This window comes from Lagenorhynchus albirostris, chromosome 8 (assembly GCF_949774975.1).
Source record: "Lagenorhynchus albirostris chromosome 8, mLagAlb1.1, whole genome shotgun sequence".
Taxonomy (NCBI): Eukaryota; Metazoa; Chordata; class Mammalia; order Artiodactyla; family Delphinidae; genus Lagenorhynchus; species Lagenorhynchus albirostris.
The window spans coordinates 78,851,076-78,875,708 of NC_083102.1; the positions used below are offsets into that span (position 1 = coordinate 78,851,076).

General features: G+C 33.4%; 1 protein-coding gene across 1 annotated transcript in view; it reads left to right on the forward strand.

Moving 5' to 3' along the window:
* Nucleotides 1-24,305, forward strand: part of SEMA3A (semaphorin 3A) — a 231,017-nt gene extending 206,712 nt beyond the window's left edge. The window contains exons 13-17 of the mRNA XM_060156161.1: nucleotides 2,731-2,772; nucleotides 6,998-7,155; nucleotides 9,744-9,811; nucleotides 22,151-22,293; nucleotides 23,671-24,305. Of these exons, the coding sequence (XP_060012144.1) occupies nucleotides 2,731-2,772; nucleotides 6,998-7,155; nucleotides 9,744-9,811; nucleotides 22,151-22,293; nucleotides 23,671-24,126 (867 nt within the window). The 3' untranslated portion in view covers nucleotides 24,127-24,305. The remainder of the gene's footprint in view (nucleotides 1-2,730; nucleotides 2,773-6,997; nucleotides 7,156-9,743; nucleotides 9,812-22,150; nucleotides 22,294-23,670) is intronic.
* The last annotated feature ends 328 nt before the right edge of the window (nucleotides 24,306-24,633 follow it).

Genomic DNA, 24,633 nt, shown 5'->3' on the forward strand with positions numbered 1-24,633 from the left:
ATGAGGTATCACCTCACACCAGTTAGAATGGCCATCATCAGAAAATCTACAAACAACAAATGCTGGAGAGGGTGTGGAGAAACGGGAACCCTCTTGCACTGTTGCTGGGAATGTAAATTGATACAACCACTATGGAGAACAGTATGGAGGCCCCTTAAAAAACTAAAAATAGAACTACCATATGACCCAGCCATCCCACTACTGGGCATATACCCTGAGAAAACCATAAGTCAAAAAGACACATGCACCCCAACGTTCATTGCAGCACTGTTTGCAATAGCCAGGTCATGGAAGCAACCTAAATGCCCATCGACAGATGAATGGACAAAGAAGATGTGGTACATATATACAATGGAATATTACTCAGCCATAAAAAGGAATGAAATTGGATCATTTGTAGAGACGTGGATGAATCTAGACACTGTCATACAGAGTGAAGTAAGTCAGAAAGAGAAAAATAAATATTGTATATTATCGCATATATGTGGAATGTAGAAAAATGGTACAGATGAACCGGATTCCAGGGCAGAAATTGAGACAGAGACATAGAGAACAAACGTGTGGACACCAAGGGGGGAAAGCGGCGGGGGGTGGGGGTGGTGGTGTGATGAATTGGGCAATTGGGATTGACATGTATACACTGATGTGTATAAAATGGATGACTAATAAGAGTCTGCTGTATAAAAAAATAAAATTCATAAATTCAAAAAAAAAAAGAAAACGTGAGATGCCTCTGCTGCTGTCCTCATATCCTGTCAACCTCACCTCTAATTCCCACTGTGTGTCTTTCAGTTTTTGCCCCAGCACTTCCCTGACAGGCAAAAGGGCAAGCAAGAGTCACAACTGAGGGTGTGGGAGATTTAACAACCCTGTGGGCATCCAAAGAGTAATGGAATATTTCCATATATATATATATATATATATAACTTTTCTTGGTACAAGCCTCAGTGGATAGTTTTGAGAGTCATTGTCTACTATCCTCAGATTTTGTCTCAGTGGTACTTACATTACCTACTTTTTATTGACTTTTCCTCCCTCCTCTCAATCCTTAGTTCCTTACTCTTACTCCCTACCTTCAGATAAGAGCTTTGAGCTATCGGAGGAAACTCACCTCCTCTACCTATATGACTCAAGATAAAGGTCATATATAAATCATATATATGCATAAATGTCATATATATGTATTTCTAGATAGTGATAAGCACTCAAGAGAAAAACTAAAGCAAGGAAAGGATATGGGAGTGTGTCTGTGTGCACGTGTTGAGTGTGTATGTTGTGCGTTTGAAAGAGGAGAGATTTGAATAAACACTATGTGATGAGCAAATTTGTAAAGTATTTTATATTTATTAATTCATTTAATCGTCTTAGCAGTCCTATGAGGAAGGTACCATTGTATTCATTTTTCAGATGAGAAAACTAAATTCGAGATTATATACCACACCTAATATCACACTTCTGGCCAAGTTTGTGTTACTACTATTTGAACCCATACATTTGACCCCAGAGTGCAACTCTTTACCCTTTCTTCAGGGCTTAACTTCAGTCACCTACACAGAGAGACCTTTCAGGATTTTGTTCTTCCCACCTAAGCCTCTTTGTCATCAGCTGTCTCTGAAACCGCCCAGCCATCTCTTCTTAGAGTTGTGTTTGTCATTGATGAGACATAGGATGGAGCACAGTTAAATGAAAGTGAATCTAAGAGTATAAGCGAATACATTCAGGTGAATAGCCTTTTGGTGGTCTAAGTTATTCAAAGAACAGTCTTTATTTATGCAGCATACATAGGTTTATGATAAGCTTTAGCAGAACACTTTAGCAAAGTATATTGGTGATTACTTCCCTAGTCATGACTGCTCTATATTAGCCAGTTGATAGAAATTAAAGAGATTATGTTCTCCAGCAGAGACCTGAAGTGTAGGTCTTTGCGTCTTAGTCATTTTAATAATAAAGAAATTATCTCATCCCAACTGAGCTCTCACAGTTCTTGACAGCTGGAAACCAGCTTAGTACTCTCAGCTCATCCTTGGCGCTATTAGGAGCTGCCCTGACAGTCTCACGTATGCCATGGTCTTGGTGTTCTCCAGTTGAACATACAAATTTTCACAGATCCCCAACATCAGATGGGGCCATTCTCAGACCATTATGAATCAAAAAAAAAAAAAAAAAAGGCAAGACCATTCTGTAATCATGTCTGAATATCTAAACACAGAAAAGAATGTAAACGTTGTCCAAACCATAAAAATGACCAGATATCTCCCTACTCTGCCCTAGTGAGTGATTGCTACTTTACCTATCGCTACTTTAGCTTCACTCTGTTTTTCCCTCCTAAATAAGACTTATGAAGATACCGAATCATAGAATTACCTCTGCTTTTTGACAGCATCCAATGCAAAGCAAAGCCCTACTTCCTGGAACCCTTCCTTAAGTTACCTAACACAAGCCCAAAACGTATAAGTCCTTTCCATCCCTCTCTTACTGAGCTTCCCATGAACAGTGGGCAATAAACCCAACCTGATTCATGGGTATGTTCCTGATGGTCGTTAACTGGAGGATGCACTTATTGTCTGCTCCATACATACAACACTTGTCTATGCAATTTCTTTTACATGTCTTATTTCCCAGTTATAGTGCTTCTTACAGGCACTGAAGTTATCTTTCTGGAAATTTATGTTGGTATTTTATGACTTTTCTAATTGACTAAACAATTCACATTTTGTTTTTCTTCTTTAGGAACCAACTGCTATTTCAGCAATGGAGCTTTCCACTAAGCAGGTACTATATTCTATATTTTGTTAATTTTATGTTTCAAATAGATAAATATGTTCCATCAGAGTTTATGGATTTATTAACAATTGTTCAAAAAACAAGAGAAAAAATTCTTACAATAACTAGTAGGAAACTAAAGATAATTTTCATTGCCCTTGTGCTTTTGACCAGTCTCATATATGTCCTATAAATATATTTCTTAGATCACTATTTGTTGTAAATTTTCATTTATAGCATTTCTTTTTTGGTCATTATAATATAATTTACTCAGTAATTATTTTCATCTGTCTATCCTTTAAAATAACATTGGTGAATATTTCAGAATATAAATAAATTTATAATTTAATTTGTATGTATAAACAGAATACATTATATAGGGTAATAAAATTATGCACTGGACTATATATTTTTGGAGGATTTTTACTTAAAAGTTAATTTTACTTTTTCAGTAGTATTGTGTGCTAGAGAAAACATTTAGTTTGGCTAAATATAAAAGGGAAGCAGCAAAATGGTCACTGCCAAATGATGTTATTAAACTCCATGGATTCAAAGGTTAAGGGCAGCGTGTTAAATTAAGTCTTTTCATTCACGTTGAATGAATGCTTTGGCAAGACTCTTAAGAAACACAAATGACTTCTAAATGCTAAATGATATGGGCAAAACAAATATAATTTTAACTTCTAATGAATTACCTTTTCCACATAAATGTTACCTAGCCTTTCTATCCAGTATATCAAAGGTAACTAAAAAGAAAAAAATGGCTTGGATCCTGAGTTGAAGTTAATTATTAAATAACCTAGAAGAGAAAGCCAGGAAGGAGTAGGGAGCCCTTTACTCACTGTAAACTTACATACAAGTTTTGTATGAAAACTTATATACAAAATTATTGAATCTGAGAATGATTTGGTGACTCTTATTTCTTAACTGTTTACATGTTGTATCTCTGACCATACATTATTCCTCATACAGGATGCTAAAATACTGTGCCACTGAAACTCAGTATATATCCTTTCCACACATTCATATCAAAATAGATTGATAATCTCCAAGTTATTTAGAGAAATCCAGAGTGCAGATATTATTGACCTGATACTGTCATCTTACACTTCGTAAGTGTGTGTTCACCTGTTGTTGTAATCTAAAAATTGTCAAATGTTGGCAAGGAAATCCGGGGATTTCCAGGATAGTAGCTAGACCAGGATATTCTTTCCTGTAATGATTTTTTAAATTATTTATTTATTTTCTGCTAGACTTCTGTGTCAACGTTAATTACATTGCATCTAGTTTTGTAAAACATTTCTTTCTGTTTTAACATGTTTAAACCTACCTTAAGAATTGCCTATTAAATGTAACATGTTTCACCAAAAAACAAATACAAACAATTTATCAACCTAAAATACTATGTTAGAAGAAAGTGTCCCTAGCCTTCATTTTTCATTACTGGAAAATTTTCACAACATCAGATGGAGTTTCATTTCCATTCAGATGTGACTGGAGTTTGATTTCATTCAGATGTGACTCAATTTCATTTATGCTCATGGAAATTTTAAAACTGAGGCAGTAGTTTCATGAGGGAGAAGCAGTGTTGCAACTAATTTTCTGGTTAAGTGGGCTCATCTCCTGCTATGAACCACAACTTGTTAAGGAGGTTAGTGAGAAAGCCTGTGGTGATGTTAAATTGGGCAGAAAAAGCACATCAGGTTATTTACTGGTGACTGGATTATGCTCAGTGGTGCCTGCAAGCATCCCCCATATTTCATTTAAATAGCATAATTCATTGTGAAAATCATTAATAGTACTGCAGAATAATCGTTAAATATAAACTACATTGAATTGTATTTAATTTGGGGCATTTTATCACACTTTAGGTTTTCATTACAATAATTTCATTTGCCATATTTTTGGTTTCATATTCTTCTCATGTATTATTTCTCTGATTTTCTCCTAAAGGAATCTGACAGGTTTAGATGTTATCATTTGGATAACAACTCCTTTACTACTCAATGCCATATTCTTACAGAAATCCATAAGTATGAATTTCATTCATGCTTCTTAAAAGTTATTGGTCAAACATAGAAATCTTTTTCTTAGGTATAACCAACTTGGTCAGTAGCTTTTTAAATAGTTATGACCATAGTATATGGTTTGGCATGTCTGTATTCACCAATGCCAACCATGCTTCTAGAAACTGCTACCCCGTTTTAACTAGTTTAATTGTTGTTTAAACATTATATTTGTTTCATTTTTTATCATATTGAGATTGCTTGCCTTCAATACAATCTAAGTTTTTTTTTTTAAAGGTGCTTTTGGAAGAGAGAAAGAATAGGAGGGAAAAAAAAGAATAAAGAATTTCTTTCCATTAGTTAAGTTCCCTGTTAATATTTTTCAAATTATGATCAACTGTTATCACATGCAGGTTCTATAGATGCTTTAAGAGCGGTACAAATCAATATAATTTTCTCTCAACCAAAAAACTTAATAATACTTCATCTTTTCCTCCCAGAGACTTTAACTACCATTTCTTAATTTGACATGGTTTGTAGCATCTTTCAATATAATAATACAAGGTGAATATAGTAAGAAGTTGATTTTCTGTAATATATTCCATATTCTATATACTATACTATGTTCATGTACTATAAATATTCTTCACTTACTGAAATGGAATAAGCAATCAGTATATCTGCCTCCATAATAATTTAGTTTTTATTGTATTATTTCTTACCCCTTTTTTTCCCTTTCTTATATTAAGATATAAGTAAGTTGGTTAGCTTTCAGCATATAATTATTTTCTAAAGGTACTCCTTATACCCTCAATAATTTCATAGATTCTAATAGTTACTTATATCTTCATTTAAACATATCTATTTACATATGTAGTCCCATCTTTGAGAGCCTTTTGGAAATGCAGTTTTAATTATATCCATTGCTGACTGTTATAGTAAAAGAGCACACCATGGTTCAGAGACTGGCTTTTCTGTGACTTATTTTCATTTATATAGTGGAAAATTAAAATACACTTTTGAGGTCTTTTTCATATGTACTGTCATGTTTCAGTATTTTCACAACTTTTATTTAATGTTTTATTATAATTATTCAATCATCTAAAGCAAGAAAGGGAGCTATGACACCAATTACAGTAAAATGTAGAAAAGTCACAAAACAGTCTTATTTGTATGTCATTTTGTATTTACATAAATTTGCAACTGGTATGCTAAATTGGTTCAACTTTGTTAAAGGTATTTTTTAACTTGTATTGAAATCCTGAAGTAGTTATTGTTAGAAAGCTTTTTTCCCCCCAATTCTGGCTCCTTTGATAATTTCAAATTCACTGAAGATAGTGGCAGCATAGACGTTTTATCTAGATGCATACTTTAAAGATCTAGTTAAACATGCTCATTTTATGAATAAGGAAGTTAAGTCTTAGAAAAATTATGTGAAAGGCCCAAGATCACAAGAGAGTTAATGTTAGGCAAGACCTAGGATCCAGGTATGTTGATGCCCAATACCCCACTTTTTCCCACAACACCTGAGTTTTTTGTTCAAGTCCACGGCACCAGCCAGAGTGTACTTGATTCCCCTGAGATCTTTTGAATGAGAAGTAATTGAGTACTTTTGTTTAAAGTAATCTTCCTGGAGGTAGTGCAAAGGCAAGACATTTAGCATTGAGCAAAACTTCTTACCAATGCAAGTGCCAAAACTTCACCCTTTCCCTTCTTATAGGAGGGCAGACTGCATTACAGGCAATTCAGTAGGGCACCCAAGAGTCAAAAGCAAAAGATCCCTGCCTCAAGACCAATCAGAATACATGACAATGTAGATAATATGATTAATCAAAATTATAAACAGTAGAAATTTAAAAAGCAACCTAAGAGCAAAAACTGAAGGTTTGAACTTTACATTGCTCAGTGTCTTACTGTCTAAAATTTTTTATTTTTATGAGATTTAATTGACATATAACTATTGCTGTCTTCCTTTATCTTCCCTTGGTTTTACACTTATAAAATATACCTGTTTCAGTCAACTATTTAGATTTTGGTCTTGCTCTATTTTAAATGGTCACATTTCCTGCCAGGCCTTTGAAGAAACTACCAATAATGGAACGTTTTTAAACCCACAAATATAAATGCATCTTTGCTAAGCTGGAACCTTTTTTTGTTGTTGTTTTTAAGAAAAAAATAGATTTGAAAAACAAGGTAGATTTTGTCATAACAGTAAACTCTTTCCACAGCAACAACTATATATCGGCTCTACTGTGGGAGTCACACAGCTCCCTTTACACAGATGTGATATTTACGGGAAAGCTTGTGCAGAGTGCTGCCTTGCCCGAGACCCTTACTGTGCCTGGGATGGCTCTTCATGCTCTCGCTATTTTCCTACTGCAAAGAGGTAGGAGGAATATTAGAAATAAACACAGTGTTTCGTATTTATCTTATCTGATTCCATTTTTGGAACAACTTCTTCATATAAATACATCATCTTTTTTCTGATGAATAAAATGAGGTGTTATACTTCAGGGAACTCTTAGACACCTCCTAAACGTTGTACACAAGCTTGGTTTACTTTTGTTTTAAAAAACAAAAACACTTTCTTAATTTGACAAAATAGTCATTTCAACGTATTCTCTACTACTCACTTAAGGCTACCTTTGCCCCTTGATATTCACCAGTATTTTAGAAACAAGCAATAGTAGATGAAGTAATATACAATACTTGCTAATATAAACCTAAAGATTAACAGTATGCACATGAACATATTGAAACCTTTAATAGAAATTAACATTATTAAGCCAATGCATTATAGGAGCAGTAAAATTTGTTTTTTTATCTTAGCTAATGTTTTACAAGAAGGTAAGAACGTGGCTTTTTTCATTGCTAATGAGATGTGTTCTACAACATTTGGATCATTTTAAAGGTTTTGGAAAAATATTAGGGAAAAGAAATAACCCTAATATCTACTTAAATATTTTGATTACACACTAGATAATATCGACTGTAGTGTTAAATCATCTACAACTTAAATCTTTCATATAGTCAGTCCATATGGATTAAAACACAGTTACCTTGTTAATAATAATATTAAATAATAAATATTAAATATTAAATTATTATTCCACTTAATAAATATGCAATTTTCTTAAGCCTTCAATATTCAGAATTTAGACAACATGTTAGTATTACTTTCATATAGGTATTGACTTTGTTGGAAGTTTAAATTTAAAACAAGAACTTAGTGTGGAGGTAATGTGTTATTGATCAAAGAAACCATGGATAATTTAATAAATAGGAATATGCTGTTTTCACAGCAATTAAATTAATTAAGAATAAGGTTTTATGCTTCTTAAAACCAGTTAGCTCTAAAGGGCTTTTAATGTTGCTTGAAAGTGTGAAATTCATGTTTGAACTAAAAATGGGTATTATTTCCTTTCCATGTGAAAATGTATAACATTGCCTAATTTAGTAATAATCCATTTGAATTTTAAGCTTTTATTAATGAGAAAGAAGATAAAAATAAGATCATAACTACGTCTATAATAAGTTAAAAAGCTGGATGTTATTATACATTTGAAATGTGTTTATTGCATACCTAGAATCCAAGATTGAAGGAATTATCATTAACACATTTTTGTTGTGCCTTGCAGATTTTACTTAATCCAATTTCATGTGTCTTTGAAAAGGATGTTTAGAGGCCTCACAATTTATATATTCTTTGTGACGGCATTTTTCAAAAACTTCAATGGCAATAAAAAACACCTTCCCAAATGCTTTGTGGTTCATGTTTCACAAGTTCCCTTGTTGCCTCAATTTTGAAATGTGCAACATCTGTTTGATAGTCTCACCAATTCTACAAATAGAAATCTATAAATACCTGGGACTTCTAAATTTATGAATACAGTAACAAATTCCATGTTTGCAATTCTCAGTGGCCTTTGTGAGAGCTCTTTTCAAGGATGGTAACTAACTTTGCAGCAAGACAATACCCATTAAAATAGATGCAGAAAACAGATGGGCAAGTGTCCCCAGTCTTTTCGAGTCAGTCACACAGAGCCAATCTCCAGTTTTAGCCTTCTACTCCAACTACACATCTAGTTGGCACCACAACGGCTGGAGCCAACCTCCTTCCTCCCAGTCAACCAGTAGCCAAGTGTAGAGAGAGGACTCCCAGAATGCACTGTAAGTAACATGATCTGAGCAGTAGAATGCAGGAAAAATTAATTTTGAGTTCTATAGCAAATTTAGCTTTTCTTTTAGAGGTAAGTTCGTCTTCTCTCTCACCTTCCTCTGATAAAAGGAGGAGCCTTGCTCCACGGTATTTGTTGTTGTTTTTGTCCTGTTTTTCACTTTGCAGGTAAATTGGTTTGCAATCAAAACCATGTAATCATAAAAGAAATGTTTTATAAAAAAAAGTTGGTACAGCAACCAAAAAGAAAAATTAAAGACTAACTTACAAGTAGAATTCATAGTCTTAATAGTATAATTTAACAAAAGTCTATTTAAGGAATTATGTGTAAGTATTAAGAGAAAGAGAACATTCATGTGAGTTTTAATTTTCAGGCTTACTCCCTCATTAGAGATTAGGAAAAAAAGTTTAATTCTATTCATTGAATAAATGGGTTGCTCTTCTATATTTTGTGCTTTTTCCTCAGAATTTAAGGTATTAAGAATTTTAGATTTTCTAGATGTTAGATACTTACTGACTGACATTCAGTAGCAAAAAGAAACCATGAATTTTCTGTTATCAATACTTTGAAAAACTTTTTTTTCATTGTTAGTACATTTATATACTATTTTCCATTTTGATCATCTTGCAGACTACTGTTATAGGTATAATGAGCTACTTTTAAAAAATCTTTTAGGCAGATGTAGATGCATCTCTTCTGATAAGCTTCCAGGGTCTTTGACTCTTCTCAGTTCTTATGACAAATTCCGAAGAGGGAATAGAGATACAGTAATAATTTTTAAATATAATTGTTTTAGACGCACAAGACGACAAGATATAAGAAATGGAGATCCGCTGACTCACTGTTCAGACTTACAACACCATGGTAAGTTATAGCATTTTTAATCTTTCAACTTGCTAACACCAGGGTAAAACCATAAGCAATAATGCGTATACGCACACATGCATACGCACACATACATACACATGCATACAAGTTATACACCTCTGCCAGAATACTTAGAGAAGTGCAACTGAAGAGAAAGAAAATCTTGTAGAAAGAAAATTCCAGTGAACACAAAGCGCTGAATTATGTTTTATTATTGTAGGTATGATAAATTCAGAATGTTAGACCCTTACGAGACTTAATGCTCAATTTTCTCATGTTAACCAAAAGGAGTCAAGTTTAAGCACACGCTTTGTATGTGGTAGCAACCAGGGAGTAGTAGGCAGCAAATATATTCATTTAAATATATCAGAGAAGAAAGTGTAGTCTTAAAATAAGCCATGCAAATTACTCATTAATATACTCATAATATAGACCCAGTATATTATTACTGGGTATCCTACTCAAGTAGAAGATGGTTTGGATGTCTTCACTCTGATTTAGTAGGATAGTCCCTTGAACTGGGGATTTTGGACCAAGTTCATTTTATGTTTCCTAAATGATGTCAAGGCCTATTTAATGTCAAGTTGCTTATTTAATGATGAAATATCAACCAATCTTTATTTAAAACGCAGTAAAATGGTAGTATAGCTCATCCCCCCCCACCCCCACTTCAACCCTTTACAAAAACAATAATTAGGCTATGCTTCCCCCTGCTGGGAAAACTCAGCAATGACATCACTGCTAACGAGCAGCTCAGTTAAAAATGGCTAAAATATCAAATATAAACATTTTACATGTAATTGAACGTAATTATCCTTTAACTTTTTTGGTGCGTTTTACATTAATCTTAAAAGCAGGTATACTATTTTTTATCATTTACTTGGATTTGATTTACTAATTCTGTGTGTAGAACATTCATGGTTCATGAATGTTAAGAAAGAAAACACACTGTACGAATAGCACCCAGCAACATTCCAAAATCTAGTTGACTTTCTGAAAGTCCCTGTGTGTATCCTACATGTACTGGTATGTGATTCATGAATGTCCACACGGTTGTTTGGGGGATGCCAATACCAGGAGACAGGTAGCCACAAATTGGGCCTATATTTTGAATTCATTTTGCTTGCAAAATTTCCTTATCTGTTATTTGTTTTCCTGTCTGTTATCGCTCTCATTATGAAAAAAAATACCACTAGATTGGAGCATATAAGTTTTTGTCTTTATACGGATTTAGTGCATTGTTGACACATCCTCATTTAATTTTTCGGATGGCATATTTCAATTGGACAACAAAATATCCACTAGTTTTCCATTTATTTCATGTAGAAATATTGAATTATGATCAGCAGCTTTTCAACAATACAGCATTATGAAATATTCCTTTTATTAAAGAGTATATTTGCTTAGATATAGAGAGGCTAATGATAACTAACTAGAAGTAAAAGAAACAAGATGATGTAAATAGAGCTCATTTCCAATCAGATTTAATCTCCATGTCAATATGGACCTTGCTATTTTGCTCACTTTTTTATCTCTAGGTCTGTAACAGATGCAATATTGTGAATATTGTAGATATTTAGTAAATATTTGTTGAATGAATTATCTAAATATTTCAAGCTATAGCATAATACTTACATACTTTTGTTTCTCAATAGAGATTTGATCTAAATAGCATCCGTTATTTATTGTGAAAATGATTTGTCATACATTGTTATTAATACCATTGTATTCAGAAGTAGAATCTTTAAGAAATATCATAAACCAATTAACTAATAAATTATAGTTGCAAACCACTTTATGTAGGATACCGTGCTATGTTTTGAAGATCGCTAGAGAAATATATATATATATATATATCTTATTAATACATCCATTTTTTTAGCAATCAGTCCCTTCATAGACCCAGTTAGTGTTTTTTCAAAGTGATATATATGCTGGAATTATGAGTGTACATATATACAAGGAAAAGTTGACCAAAGTCATACTTTTTTTTAAAGTGAGGCTGTGGATAAATAAATATTATTAACAGTTGAATGAATGGGCTTTGGAGAGTGCTTCAGATTTTAAAGTTATGTTTTGATGAAATTAGAGTGGTGCAACCCTATAAACTTTGGGAATATAGAATTGCTTAGCTGTAGAAAGTAAAATGAATGTGAATAACTTTTTTCTCCTGATTCTTCAGTTGGAATGAATACTGTAGGGAGGAAAAATAATTTCTGTGTTTCAATGTTACTGAGTCTGTGTGTGTATATAAAAACAACCCCAAGTAGATGCTTGTGATATATGGGAGGAAATGGTAAAATAGTTCAAGAAGCTCTGCAGTAGTAAAAACATTCCTTTTTTGAAGGCCTCTTTATTCCTTGTCTGCTTGTCTTGCTAATTGACCAAACATAAAAAATATACACCATAGATTACAGTAAATTTCAAATGTTTGGAAACTAAGTCAGGCATTCCCATGTGGTCAGACTGAGTCTTACCATTAGGAATCAGTGAATTATCTTGGAATAGGTGATGTCAATCTTTGACAGTAAAATGGGCAGAAATCCAGAGCTCAGCCCTATTAAATCATGTATGTTACCTTGCTAATGTCCCATCTCACATTGAATAAAATATATGTGCTCATATGGAAACATATAAAGATATGAGATGTTTTCACAGAAATTGCTAAGCAACCTGAAGCCAATTATACACTTCAGGACCATCAGTTCCAGCTGTAATCGTAAACATATTGGGTAAAACTCTATATTTTACATCTCCTGAGGTTTTAATAGAGGGACTGTATAAAATAACTCAGAATTAAGGTGGAAGACATTTCACTCTCGATGAAATCTTTAACACTTACTCAGTGCTCTGTTCACTCTCTTGTAAAGGCAGCACTAATGGTGAGCTGGACCGGGTGAAACAGAAGAATCCAGCTCCACTTCCCCTTGGTCCAGCACACTCTCCCCCATCACTGGTAGCCTTTTGCCTTGGGAAATTTCAGTACAAAACCCTAAATATATCTGCTAGCAGATCTTCTTGTCTTCCCATTCACTCATACACAATGCTAACAAGAAACCTCCAGTATGTTCCCTTTCCTAACATAACTGTTGTGCACAGAATTGGAACTTGTCTGACTTTGCATTCAAGAGCATAAGTGGTTGAGTCAGTTTACCTTTAAACTACCTCTCATTCTTCCTTCTTTACTAAACGAGCTGTATTATGATCTACATGTCCAGAAAGGAAAAAGCTATACCAGAAGTAACAATTTTTGAAAATTAACATCTTAGATTTTTGCCTCTTTGAAATATTTTATGTCCTAACTTCTACATTAATGCCATCATTGAATTTCACTTTGTAATAGTTCTCTTGGCTGTTCTACATACATGCATTTCCTTTCCAAGAACCCACAGTAAAATGTTGGCAGAATTCAACCTTCTTCATTATCTCCACAACTAGTTCATCTCAATTTATGTCTTGGTTGGCATAATTTAAATGAAATCATTCCAAAATTGTTCCAGAATTTCATAAAATATCTCTGTCAGTGTCATCTTTATGGTGTGCAGAGCTATAAATTTAGTATTTTGGAGCAATGCTAATCTGGTCTGTGCTTTAGCTTCTTTTATACATGTAGAAAATCCAACTATGAATCTGAGCATTTGGCCCCAAGAGAAGCCTCAAGATTTGATAGATGAGCTGATGTCAGTCCTAAAAAAAATCCCTAACTTTAATAAATTACCAAATTGTATCAAGTCTAAGACGTCACTGAATGTAAGATGCACCATTATTTTATGTACTACTTAGAGAGAAAAACTGCCCAAAATGGACAATCTAATATATGGTCCCAGCATCAAGCCAGAACGCAATATGTTTCAGTATTGGCACAAAGGAGAAATAAATTCCCAACCGAAAGAAGATAGCAAAGAAATTGGCCTGTTTTACTCCTTGAACCACAAAGGTGGCCCTCATGAAGGTTTAATTTCTGAATTCACACCAACGGGGTGGACCAAAAGCTTCAGACAAAACTTTAATTTAAGGAGCTGTCAGCTTAGTAGGGTCTCATGTGTCTGGAAGAAGTAAGAACAAATTATTTCTGGAAGAAAGCAACTTCAACTCAGATGGAGAACAACTGTAAGACATTCTGATATCAGAGATGTTAAAATATAAAGGAGCACGCATCCTAGAATGAAATTATTATAGTAGTGTCTTCCATAACTTTTGTAAACCTTTTTTGAAACTGTTTTCACTGGAGAAAATCAATCATCACCACAGTAGTCTTCTGACATTACGTTAGGCCAATAATCCATTTATTCATAGCACATGTATGCAAGACCTGCACACACAACCTGAAGAAGAAGAATAAGAAGAGGTTTAAAATATTTTGTGCTATCATTGTTCCTTATTAAAGCTTTTAAATACGTCATCAGAGATCACCCAACTGTTTATACATCTATCTGTTGTAAATGAAGAGTTCTTAAACATGCTGTATTTTTTAATTCCAAAACTTATAAGGAAAACATATTAAATAAAATACAAGATGGTATTTTTATTATTGTTTATGGAAGGTTTCTACTTCAGCAAATGGGTGTTTTCCATCATCTATCATATCTCTTCGGAAAATGTAAATTGAACATTAAAGTTCATGTTTCCTTATTTTTAAAGGTGTAAATTCACATGGTAATTTTACTCTGCCATGTAAATTATATATGTTTTCTTGGTAAAGAATTTGTTATAAAGTCATGAAAATAAAACATATCAGACATTTAATATAGACTATATAGTACAGTAGATATCTTCATATTGGTGTTGCTTTTTAAAATAATTGTTTCAGCCCTCCCTATACTAAGAAGCATTGAGGCCTCTGATATCCCAAGATTATTAAGCACGTTATTAAAATGGCTTCATAGTTAACTTCAAAACATGTCAATTTAATTTGTGTATTTTAAATCAATATATACCTTAAAAATAAGATACTAGCGATTCTCTCTACAATAATTACCTATGAACAATAAAATTAAAATATCCTAGTCATATCTCTCTGTTTATCCATCTACCTATATATACACTGACAAGAGCATTTAAACACAAATCCACAGGTATCTGTGAATTCAGGGAAAGCTGGAAACTCCTTGAATTGTAAAATTCGAAGTGTTGTATTCTGCTTGATAATTATTTCCCAGCACAAGAGACAGATCTTAATTTAGGGCATAAAACAAAATAGTGTAAAATTTAAATTTATTTTAGCAATTTGATAAATTATAAGTTTAAATGTTCTCTAAGGTTTCATTAATTGAGTCTTTTTTGCACTTGAGAAATAGATGTATTGAGCATATGGACTTTAATACATATGCACACATTTCTAGGCACATGTATGCATGCAAACTCACATGCAACAAACATTTACTGAGAAACTAGCTGGTATAAGCATCACACAAAACACTGGAGAAATATTATACTAAGCATTATTGTGATGAATAAACAACTAGTACCCCTGTTATATAGCTGTAAATTTGTGTTAAGTGCACTACAGTATATAAGATTATTAAATCAGTTGTTAACCATCTTAATATTCAGTCAGGCCCAAAATATACATGAATGTCAAGGATGAGTGTTAAGGATGAGTGAAACTTTTGTCTTCTTTTTTTATTTTATTTTATTATTATTTTTTTTGCGGTATGCGGGCCTCTCACTGTTGTGGCCTCTCCCGTCGCGGAGCACAGTCTCCGGACGGGCAGGCTTAGCAGCCATGGCTCACGGGCCCAGCCGCTCTGCGGCATGTGGGATCTTCCCAGACTGGGGCACGAACCCGTGTCCCCTGCATCGGCAGACGGACTCTCAACCACTGCGCCACCAGGGAAGCCCTTCTTTTTTTATTTTTAAATATTTTATAGCTTCCCAAGAGTTATTGATTCATCCATGAAATGCCTTTTCAGCTACTGCAACTTTAGGAGATATTTATTATTCATCCACTTGAAGTCAAATTAGAGTCTTTTCTATTGATAAAATACCAGTTGTATTTCTGGAGAAAATAATCAGAATCCAGTAAGAAAAATCTAAGTAATGTTGTTTATAATAAGAAGTGCATATCTCCAGCTTTCTGTGTCACCATGAGTTGGTGGACAACATTTCCTTTCCTCCTTTGCTTGACCTTTTACATTGAATAATATTGGCAAAAAATTCACAGTGTAAAATATTAAAATTACAATGTGATGAAAACAAGTGGAATTAGATTTCTCTTTATGTAGTTTGGCAACTAATTGAATTTGCTAAATATTTAAAATAATTTGCAGTTATTTTCCCTCTCCCAAATTGTTTCATTATTTATGAAATTCAGCTTTTTAATAACCTAAAGGATGAGAATATCAAAAATGACAGCAGAGATCAAATAGTTGAATACATATATGGTTCACTACCTCACCTATCTCTGTCTTTTCTACATGAAATCAAATTTCCTAAGATTCTTACATTATTAGCATTTCAATCTTGGGAGACATTTATGGGGTTAAAATGGAGAGTGAAATAAATGGAAAGCTGAAATGTGATGCCTTCTGTTTCTGCTATATTGGAAGAGAATCAAATACTAAATAAGGCCTTTAGCAACGTGATATTTCTGGCCAAATGATGGATATCTTGACTTTTTGTTGTTACAAAAGGAAGCAATTTATTTAACTTCTTTCTTTCCTCCCATTCTTTCTGGCTTATTAGCCTCATTTCATTTCCATAAATTATCCCACTGAAAGAGGAAATGGTTAATTGAAGATTGCTTCCTTAAAAACATTATTTCTTGTCATTAACAGCTGCAACATATTGTAATATGTGTTATTCAAACACACTGTGATGCTTTAAAAATAATTTTAATGTTCTCAATTATTTTGCTCTAACTATTCACTTCAACCCATAAGAATTCATTATGCCAATTTAACAACTCACCCTTCTTGTCTACTAGTAATATTCATGACAAAAGTTTGTATTCAAAATCATTGCTTTCTAAGTATGAAAAGTAGTTTTAAATTGATTACAATGAAATTGCTTTCTTTCTGGAAAAATTACTTATTGGCATAGACATCGTTTAGAGATATAGGTGTCCCTGGAGATATGAGAATACATTCATATAATTTCTCAAATATCTTTCTCTTCTTATTATCCCATATTTGAAATTTTTGATTTTGGAGTACACTTAATTAGTCATCATCATCTTCTACCATATCTCAAGTCAACTCTTAGAACATTATAAAGCTTAACAAATTTAGAAGACTTGAAATGTTTACAGTGCAGTAATGTATTCTGTCATAATGAGGGTTATAAACCCTATACCATTTTTAATTGATCAAACTCTTAATCATTTATGTAATTATGATAACTCTGTGCCTTGAAAATGTCAAAGTTACATGAGATTTCAGCTTTTAAATGCAGAGGAAACTGTTACCTGGATTTGCTATTCAGCAAACATCAGCTAAGGGTTTATGACTACCTTGTGCCCAAATTGTGGAATGCACAGTATGAGGGAGATAATCAGATTAATAAAAAATTGTAACAAATAAGACTGCATGTGCTCTAAAGATACATGTAAAAAGAGATTTTTTGAAAGCATAGAAGAAGCAATACTTTTTTTTGATATGGGTGAGAGAGCAGAATTGATGCTGGGAAGGAGTTCATAATTTGTCTCATTAGGGCTTCTCAATAAAGGATTTTAATTTTTGAATAAACAGTTGAAACTATCACAAGAACAGCAATAACAGTAATATCACCTCACATATTTATGACTACCTCTGTATCCAGACAATGTACTATTATTTGTATGTAGATATATTTTAATAACAAAAAATATTTAAGGGGATTATAAAAAGTATATGCTGTCTGTAATTGATAAGTGACCTAATATATTTCAGACAATTTGCAATTGTTTGATTAAAAGCAAAGATAGGATAAAGGCAGCAATAATGTCACACAGGCAAAGCAGATGTACTGACAGAGAACAAAACCAGGCATGTGACAAGAACATATTTACTAAGAAGTTACAAGGGTAAGACATAAATTTGTTTAATGGTTTTTTTCAGCCAATGTGGGGGGAGAAATATGATCAAGTGGTGAGTCACAAAGTTCATTAAAAAATTCAGTTGTTCAAGCGAATCTCAATAATTCCTAAAAACTAACATTAGAAAAATTTCCCAAAGATGAACACCATAGTCAACAACAGTGGGACATAAACACAGTGAGCGAATCCATAGAGTATTGCTTATGGGTTCCCTCAACAGATCAGAGGGACCCCACTCAACAGGATTCAATAAAATCAGTTATATCATGGGATTAACACAATGTGTTTCATGTAAACTGCTCTTGTTTCAACTGTAATCCAGAGAGAGATTTTAGATTAGATTTACCTGAATGTGCAAGATTTCATATCCTTCAGGAAATCTTGAATCAACAATGTTTTCTCAGGTGAGCTTTTGATTTATATTGTGTATTTATGAGTTCAACAGTATATGCTCTGAAAAATACTTATAGTGCAGCTATATTCTATGCCACCATTTCTATGCAGAGCTGTTTGCTTTAATAACAGTCAAAATGATAGTGTATTTGGCATCCAAAAAATTGAAAATCTAATAAGTTTAGAAGTCAAGAATCAAAATGTTGTTCCTGTTTGTTAAATTTTTTTTTTGAGAGAAAGAGAGGGAAAGAACGAGACAGAGATGGGGTAAAGGGGTTATGGGGGGGAAGAGAGGAGGGAGAAAAGAAGAGAGAGAAAAACATATTGTTATTAGACCCCTAATGTTTCCTATGTTGTACAAAATTTACTCAAGTGGTTGGGATAGAAGGGTCAGAAAAGGGAATGAATATTTACTGAGTGCCTTCCAGTAGTCTATCGGGTGTAAGATCAGCTGCAAGGATATATTATACAACATGGGGAATATAACCAATATTTGGTAATAACTGTAAATGGAGTGTAACTGGTAAGAATTGTATAAAAATAAATTTAAAATTAAATATTTATTGAGTATCTGTTTATAAGGTATCGGGTGTGGAGAAATTAACAGAAAAAATGTTTACAGGGTGTGACGTCAAAGCACCCAAATATATGAATGCTTGGCTGAGGCCACTGTGAATGAAAGTTCTGGTCCTAAATTAAAAGTTGCTGATGATAGAAACATTCTACTGCAGAGGAATTAAGAGAAACAAGTGTATTCAAAAGATATTTAGTTTCTTCCATTTTTTGGCAGTCGCAGAATCTAACAGAACATACAGTAGGAGACTCTCAAACCAAAGAAAGAGAGTAGTACCTCTGCATACTAAGACTGATAGTTAATATGACAGGACTTTTAGCTTCACTGCTTACTAACTAGAAGATTTTGTTTTGCTTTCAATTTCGACAAAGGAGAGAAAGAAAGGGCCAACTTAGAGGGGAATGAATCCTTAACGTATTGGCAAGAGTAGTTATTAAGACACCAAGACAGTGAACCAAATTCACCAGTTGTGCTTCTTATCTTATTCAGGTGGGAAAGTATCTGAATGTCATGATATTTCTTGAAGTCCATGGCCTATTGCTATATTAAACCAAAAACAACTTGGTATAAATTTATTAGATTCTACTATAGATAAGTAACAGATGAATATTTTTTAAATTCAGGAAACATTTACCACTAAGAGAATTCTTTTCTTTAATGGGCTTTGGGAAACATTTGCTGTCACCAGAGATCTTGGAGAGAAACTAAAAACTAAGTAGATTTCCCAAGACTCTAGAGGTGACAGAAAGTTCTCTATGGATCAGTTAGAATGATTAAATTAATTGAGAAGACAAACAGTGACTTTTTTGAAAATGTACCTAATAGATGTTTCATTTATATTAAGCTCTATTATTTCTTATTATACAAGTTACATTGCTTTTCTTATCTGAGTATCAACTAATGTACTGAAGGATTTATACAGATCTCTATGTTTGAGAGCAATAACTTATTTATACCTTAGATTTCTATAGATATCTATAGTAACTTGGACAAATTAGATGAGAGACAAGTATTATCATAAATTTCTACAAGAAAACTAGACCTGAGAGGCATGGCTGGCAAGACAGAAGATACTGGTGGATAACCATACCGTTTGTCTCTAAATCCAGCTGATTTTTTTCTGTGTTATCATGCTGTCATATATCTTATGATTCAGTAATATGTAGATATTGAATGAAAAGTTACTTCCTAAAAGTAATAGGATTTCTTTTTTTAATTAAATATTTTTTTATGTTTTTATTTTATTAGAGTCAGAACACAACATGAAATCCACCCTATTAACAAAATTTGAAGTATTGTTCACTGTAGGCATAATGTTGTGTAGCAGATCTCAAGATCTCATTTATCTTGCATAACTAAAATGTTATACCCATTGACTAGCAACTCCCCATTTCCCTTCCCCCCCCACCCCATAGCAACCACCATTCTACTGTCTGCTTTTACGAGTATTTACTACTTTAAATACTTCATCTGAGTGGAATCATGCAGTATTTGGTTTTCTGTGACTGGCTTATTTCACTTAGCACGTCTTCAAGTTTCATCCATGTTGTTGCATATTGCAGATTTCCACCTTTTTTCAGGTTGCATAATATTACAAGTAAAATAATTTCTAAATCAAATAAGTTTAAACTGCACAACCATTAGCAGAAAAAAAAATGCATTCTATGTAAACTCTAAAAACCTCTGTGACAAGGCATTCTAATTATTCATGGTAGCTCCTGAATCACAGATCTCCCAGCTCGTGTTGGACATAGACACTCAATTCATCTCTATCCAAGGAAGCAGATGTCTTGCAAACTAGCACAGCAACATGTGCCATATCTATTCAATCAAAGATATACTAATAATTTCAGAGGGAAAAGAAAAACACTACCATAGTGCATGTATATATTGACACACAGATATACATATCTCCAACATGAAATAAACTGTGACTTGGAATGAGTTAAATATTGTTTCTTTACATTTCAGTCATTTCCTGTTTTTTATTATTTCTAGAGTATTCATCTTTTAAATAAGAAGAGACAGATACTTCCCAATATTAGAAGAGTTTTGTTTCACACCTAGAACAATAAAGGAAAAAGCACTGGGGCTGACATCCCTGGAGATAGCAAATGCAGGCAGAAGGTTGACTATAGGAAGGGTGAGAATAGGAGATGATGGCCATAGGCTGTGTATGGGAATTGGATGGAAGCAGGATTTTGGAAAGTTTTAAACTTAGAGCAAATCATACTGTCTGTGACAGACAGAAGTACTCAGATAGTTATAACAAGAGTAAAACTGTCAACGTGATGCAAAAAAGGGGGAAACATTTTTTTAATTAAAAATCTAGCGGAGTTTGAAGAAGAAAACAAAAATTTTTCATCTGTCTACACTGTCAGCCCTCTGTGCATGTGAAAATATATTTATTATTTTCTAAATTATTTTAATGAGTTCCAGATTGTACAGGATGTCATAAAGGAAACAGGATTAAACAAGATAACAAGGAGTTTTTCTTCTCTAAATGAGTTTTACCTAGACACCCCGTGTCGTACTTTTGATCTTAACTGTGTTTCATTTACCACATTGAAGGAGGTTACATAAAGGGTAAAATAATAGAAAATCAGGAAACAGAATTTCTTATTGCTGCATTTTATTACATACTCTTGCCATCTTCTTTAGCCTAATTCTTGAAAATAATAAAAGATGTGTCATTTTAAAATAAGGACAATTGAAACCACATTGCATTATAATTGTGCGTCTTTCTTCTGAACCATCCCAAACGTTTCACACCAATTGATCTTCAGATCAAACTTGTGGATTATTTAAGGGTTGTTGGTGGGGAGTATAAACTTCCTGAACTCTACCTTCTGTAAAATACTAGATAAATATTACTGGCTGGTAAATTTAATTTTACAGATGAAAAACAAACACAAAAAGGCAAAATTAAGTTCTCAGAAATGGACTCTTATTTCCAAAAACCCAATCGAATAACTTTTCTGCTGGAGAATTGTGGCAGAAATTCACTGGCACCATTAGAGCATAGAGTTTTACAATGAAAATAATATCTTGGAGAGTATTATCATGGCATATAAATGTATAGTTATACTGCACACATGACTGATTTTGTTAATGTAATGCTATTTTCTGGTAGACAAATCTCTGTATATGCTTTATATAACCCATACTGAAATAATTAGTCTATTTAGTAGACACTTGAATTCTGAAACCTTGTCATTTCTGCCATCTTCAATCAAATTGGAAAAGACTTCCAACTTGGCAACAAATTCATCTCCTGAATTTCTGAATAAATACTTTGGAAAGTTGAGTTTACTTCTCTAACATTTTCTCATTTCATTTCCTCATCACCGGCCAGATAATCACCATGGCCACAGCTTTGAAGAAAGAATCATCTATGGAGTAGAAAATAGTAGCACGTTCCTGGAATGCAGTCCAAAATCACAGCGAGCTCTGGTCTATTGGCAATTCCAGAGGCGAAATGAAGAGCGAAAAGAAGAGGTATAGGAAAGAAACTGACTGGATTAATTCTATATGACATATGCTGTTAAGTGACCCCAGCATGGTTGACTTGAGAGGGGAAAAAAAAGTAGTGAATATTTATTCTTTTCTTAACATACCAATACTCATTCATTAAACAAGTATTCATTGAAGGCTGATTTTATGACAGGCTTTGTGATAGGAGTTAGAGAAACAAAGGTGAACTGGTAAGAGTTTTGTCTCAGAAGCTGTTTGGGGATCTATTTTAGAGACTTCTTTTTTCTTCCTGGAGTTATCTACAAAACAATTATGTTATCTACATTCATATACAAGAAAAAAATCTAATCCTTCTACTAATTTTAACTTTTGTTCAATTAATTCTGCTCTCCAAACATGTTTTCCTTTCTCCATTAACTTCCTCCTCAAATGGGAAGGGGCAGTTAAGGGAAAGGAGTAGTAGATTTTGGATAAAGGTTCTGAGGTACAGTTATGAACTCTGATGTGAACTGTGCATGTAGTTTCACACAAATCTTCCTCCTCTGTGGATCCATTTATTCCTCTGTAAAATTTTAAAAAACATATACATAGAAAATCTCAGTGAGTACTCTGAACCTTTAAAACTTTTTAAAAAGTGTTAAATAGGGTAACCATAGTATGTAGGTGATTTGTGAATGTACAATGTGCAGACAATTTTACAAACATAATCTGAATGTAGAAGTAAAAGCCCTTCTGTTATCTCTTTTGACAGTTGAAGCAGTCTTCAAACATGTAATCACATCATATAAATGTTAAGGTTGATTTTATATATTACCAGCTGTGGCTTTCAGAGATCTCTTTTGTAAACTGTATGCAAAATAAAAGTGAGGTTAGACATATTAAATAGCCTATCTTCATGTCACATCTAAGACTTAGGAAATGGAATAAATAAGTAAGCATGCAATCCCATGTTTTTTCTGGTTGCTCAACTGCTGAACTTATTCTCTTTTTCCATCCTTATTATAAATTTATTCTAATGCTGCATTGTTTTCTAGTATCATGTTTCTATATTTTCAATTCCAATATTCAATGTTAACTTTCACCTATATTTATATAGCTTATTTCAAATTTATAAAGTATATCTTTGTCCTTTCATCCCATTATCTTGATTACTTTAAATTATTATGAGAAATTCTATTAAGACAAGAGACAGCAATATTTTGCAGTGCTTCTTAAAAACAATTGGAAGAAATGTATAACTCTTTTCCCTGATAGGAAAATGCAGTCATTTCTCTTAAACTAGAAATTTTATTAACTGAAAATGTGTCTCAGTACACGGTCTGAATTTTTGCTGAGACAGAGTTTTGGAGCCTATATTTCTTGTAAATATGTATGATTTTACTACATCTTGTCTTTTGCTAGATCAGAGTGGATGATCATATCATTAGGACCGAACAAGGCCTTCTATTGCGTAGTCTGCAGCGGAAGGATTCAGGCAATTACCTCTGTCATGCCGTGGAACACGGATTCATGCAAACTCTTCTTAAAGTGACCCTGGAAGTCATCGACACAGAGCATTTGGAAGAACTTCTTCATAAAGATGATGATGGAGATGGCTCTAAGACCAAAGAAATTTCCAACAGCATGACACCTAGCCAGAAGGTCTGGTACAGAGACTTCATGCAACTCATCAACCACCCCAACCTGAACACAATGGATGAGTTCTGCGAACAAGTTTGGAAAAGGGACCGAAAACAGCGTCGGCAAAGGCCAGGACATACCCAAGGGAACAGTAACAAATGGAAGCACTTACAGGAAAATAAGAAAGGTAGAAACAGGAGGACCCACGAATTTGAGAGGGCACCCAGGAGTGTCTGAGCTGCATTACCTCTAGAAACCTCAAACAAGTAGAAACTTGCCTAGACAATAACTGGAAAAAATGCAATATACATGAACTTTTTTCATGGCATTATGTGGATGTTTACAATGGTGGGAAGTGCACCTGAGTTCCACCAATTATAAATTAAGTCCATGAGTAACTTTACTAACAGGCTTTCTTCCTAATACCAACACTTAATAGAGGTCAGGTGAATGCAGATGTTCACACTAGTGACTTAATGTTTCCTATGAGATTTCACTATACAGGTTTTGCTTTCTTCTTTGCCTGAGAAATAAAAATGTCATTTGCCATGTTGCCATCTAAAGAAGAAAAACTGCATCAGCAAAGCCATTTTATTGAACTAGAAGTTTTAAACTGCATGGATTTACTAAGCTGATGAATATTCCAAAACACTGTTGGATTCAAGGATATTTTTTGTCTACCAGTACTCGTGTTTATATGTACCGGAGGAGTAAAATGATACTGAATTAAATGGTCTGTGGAAA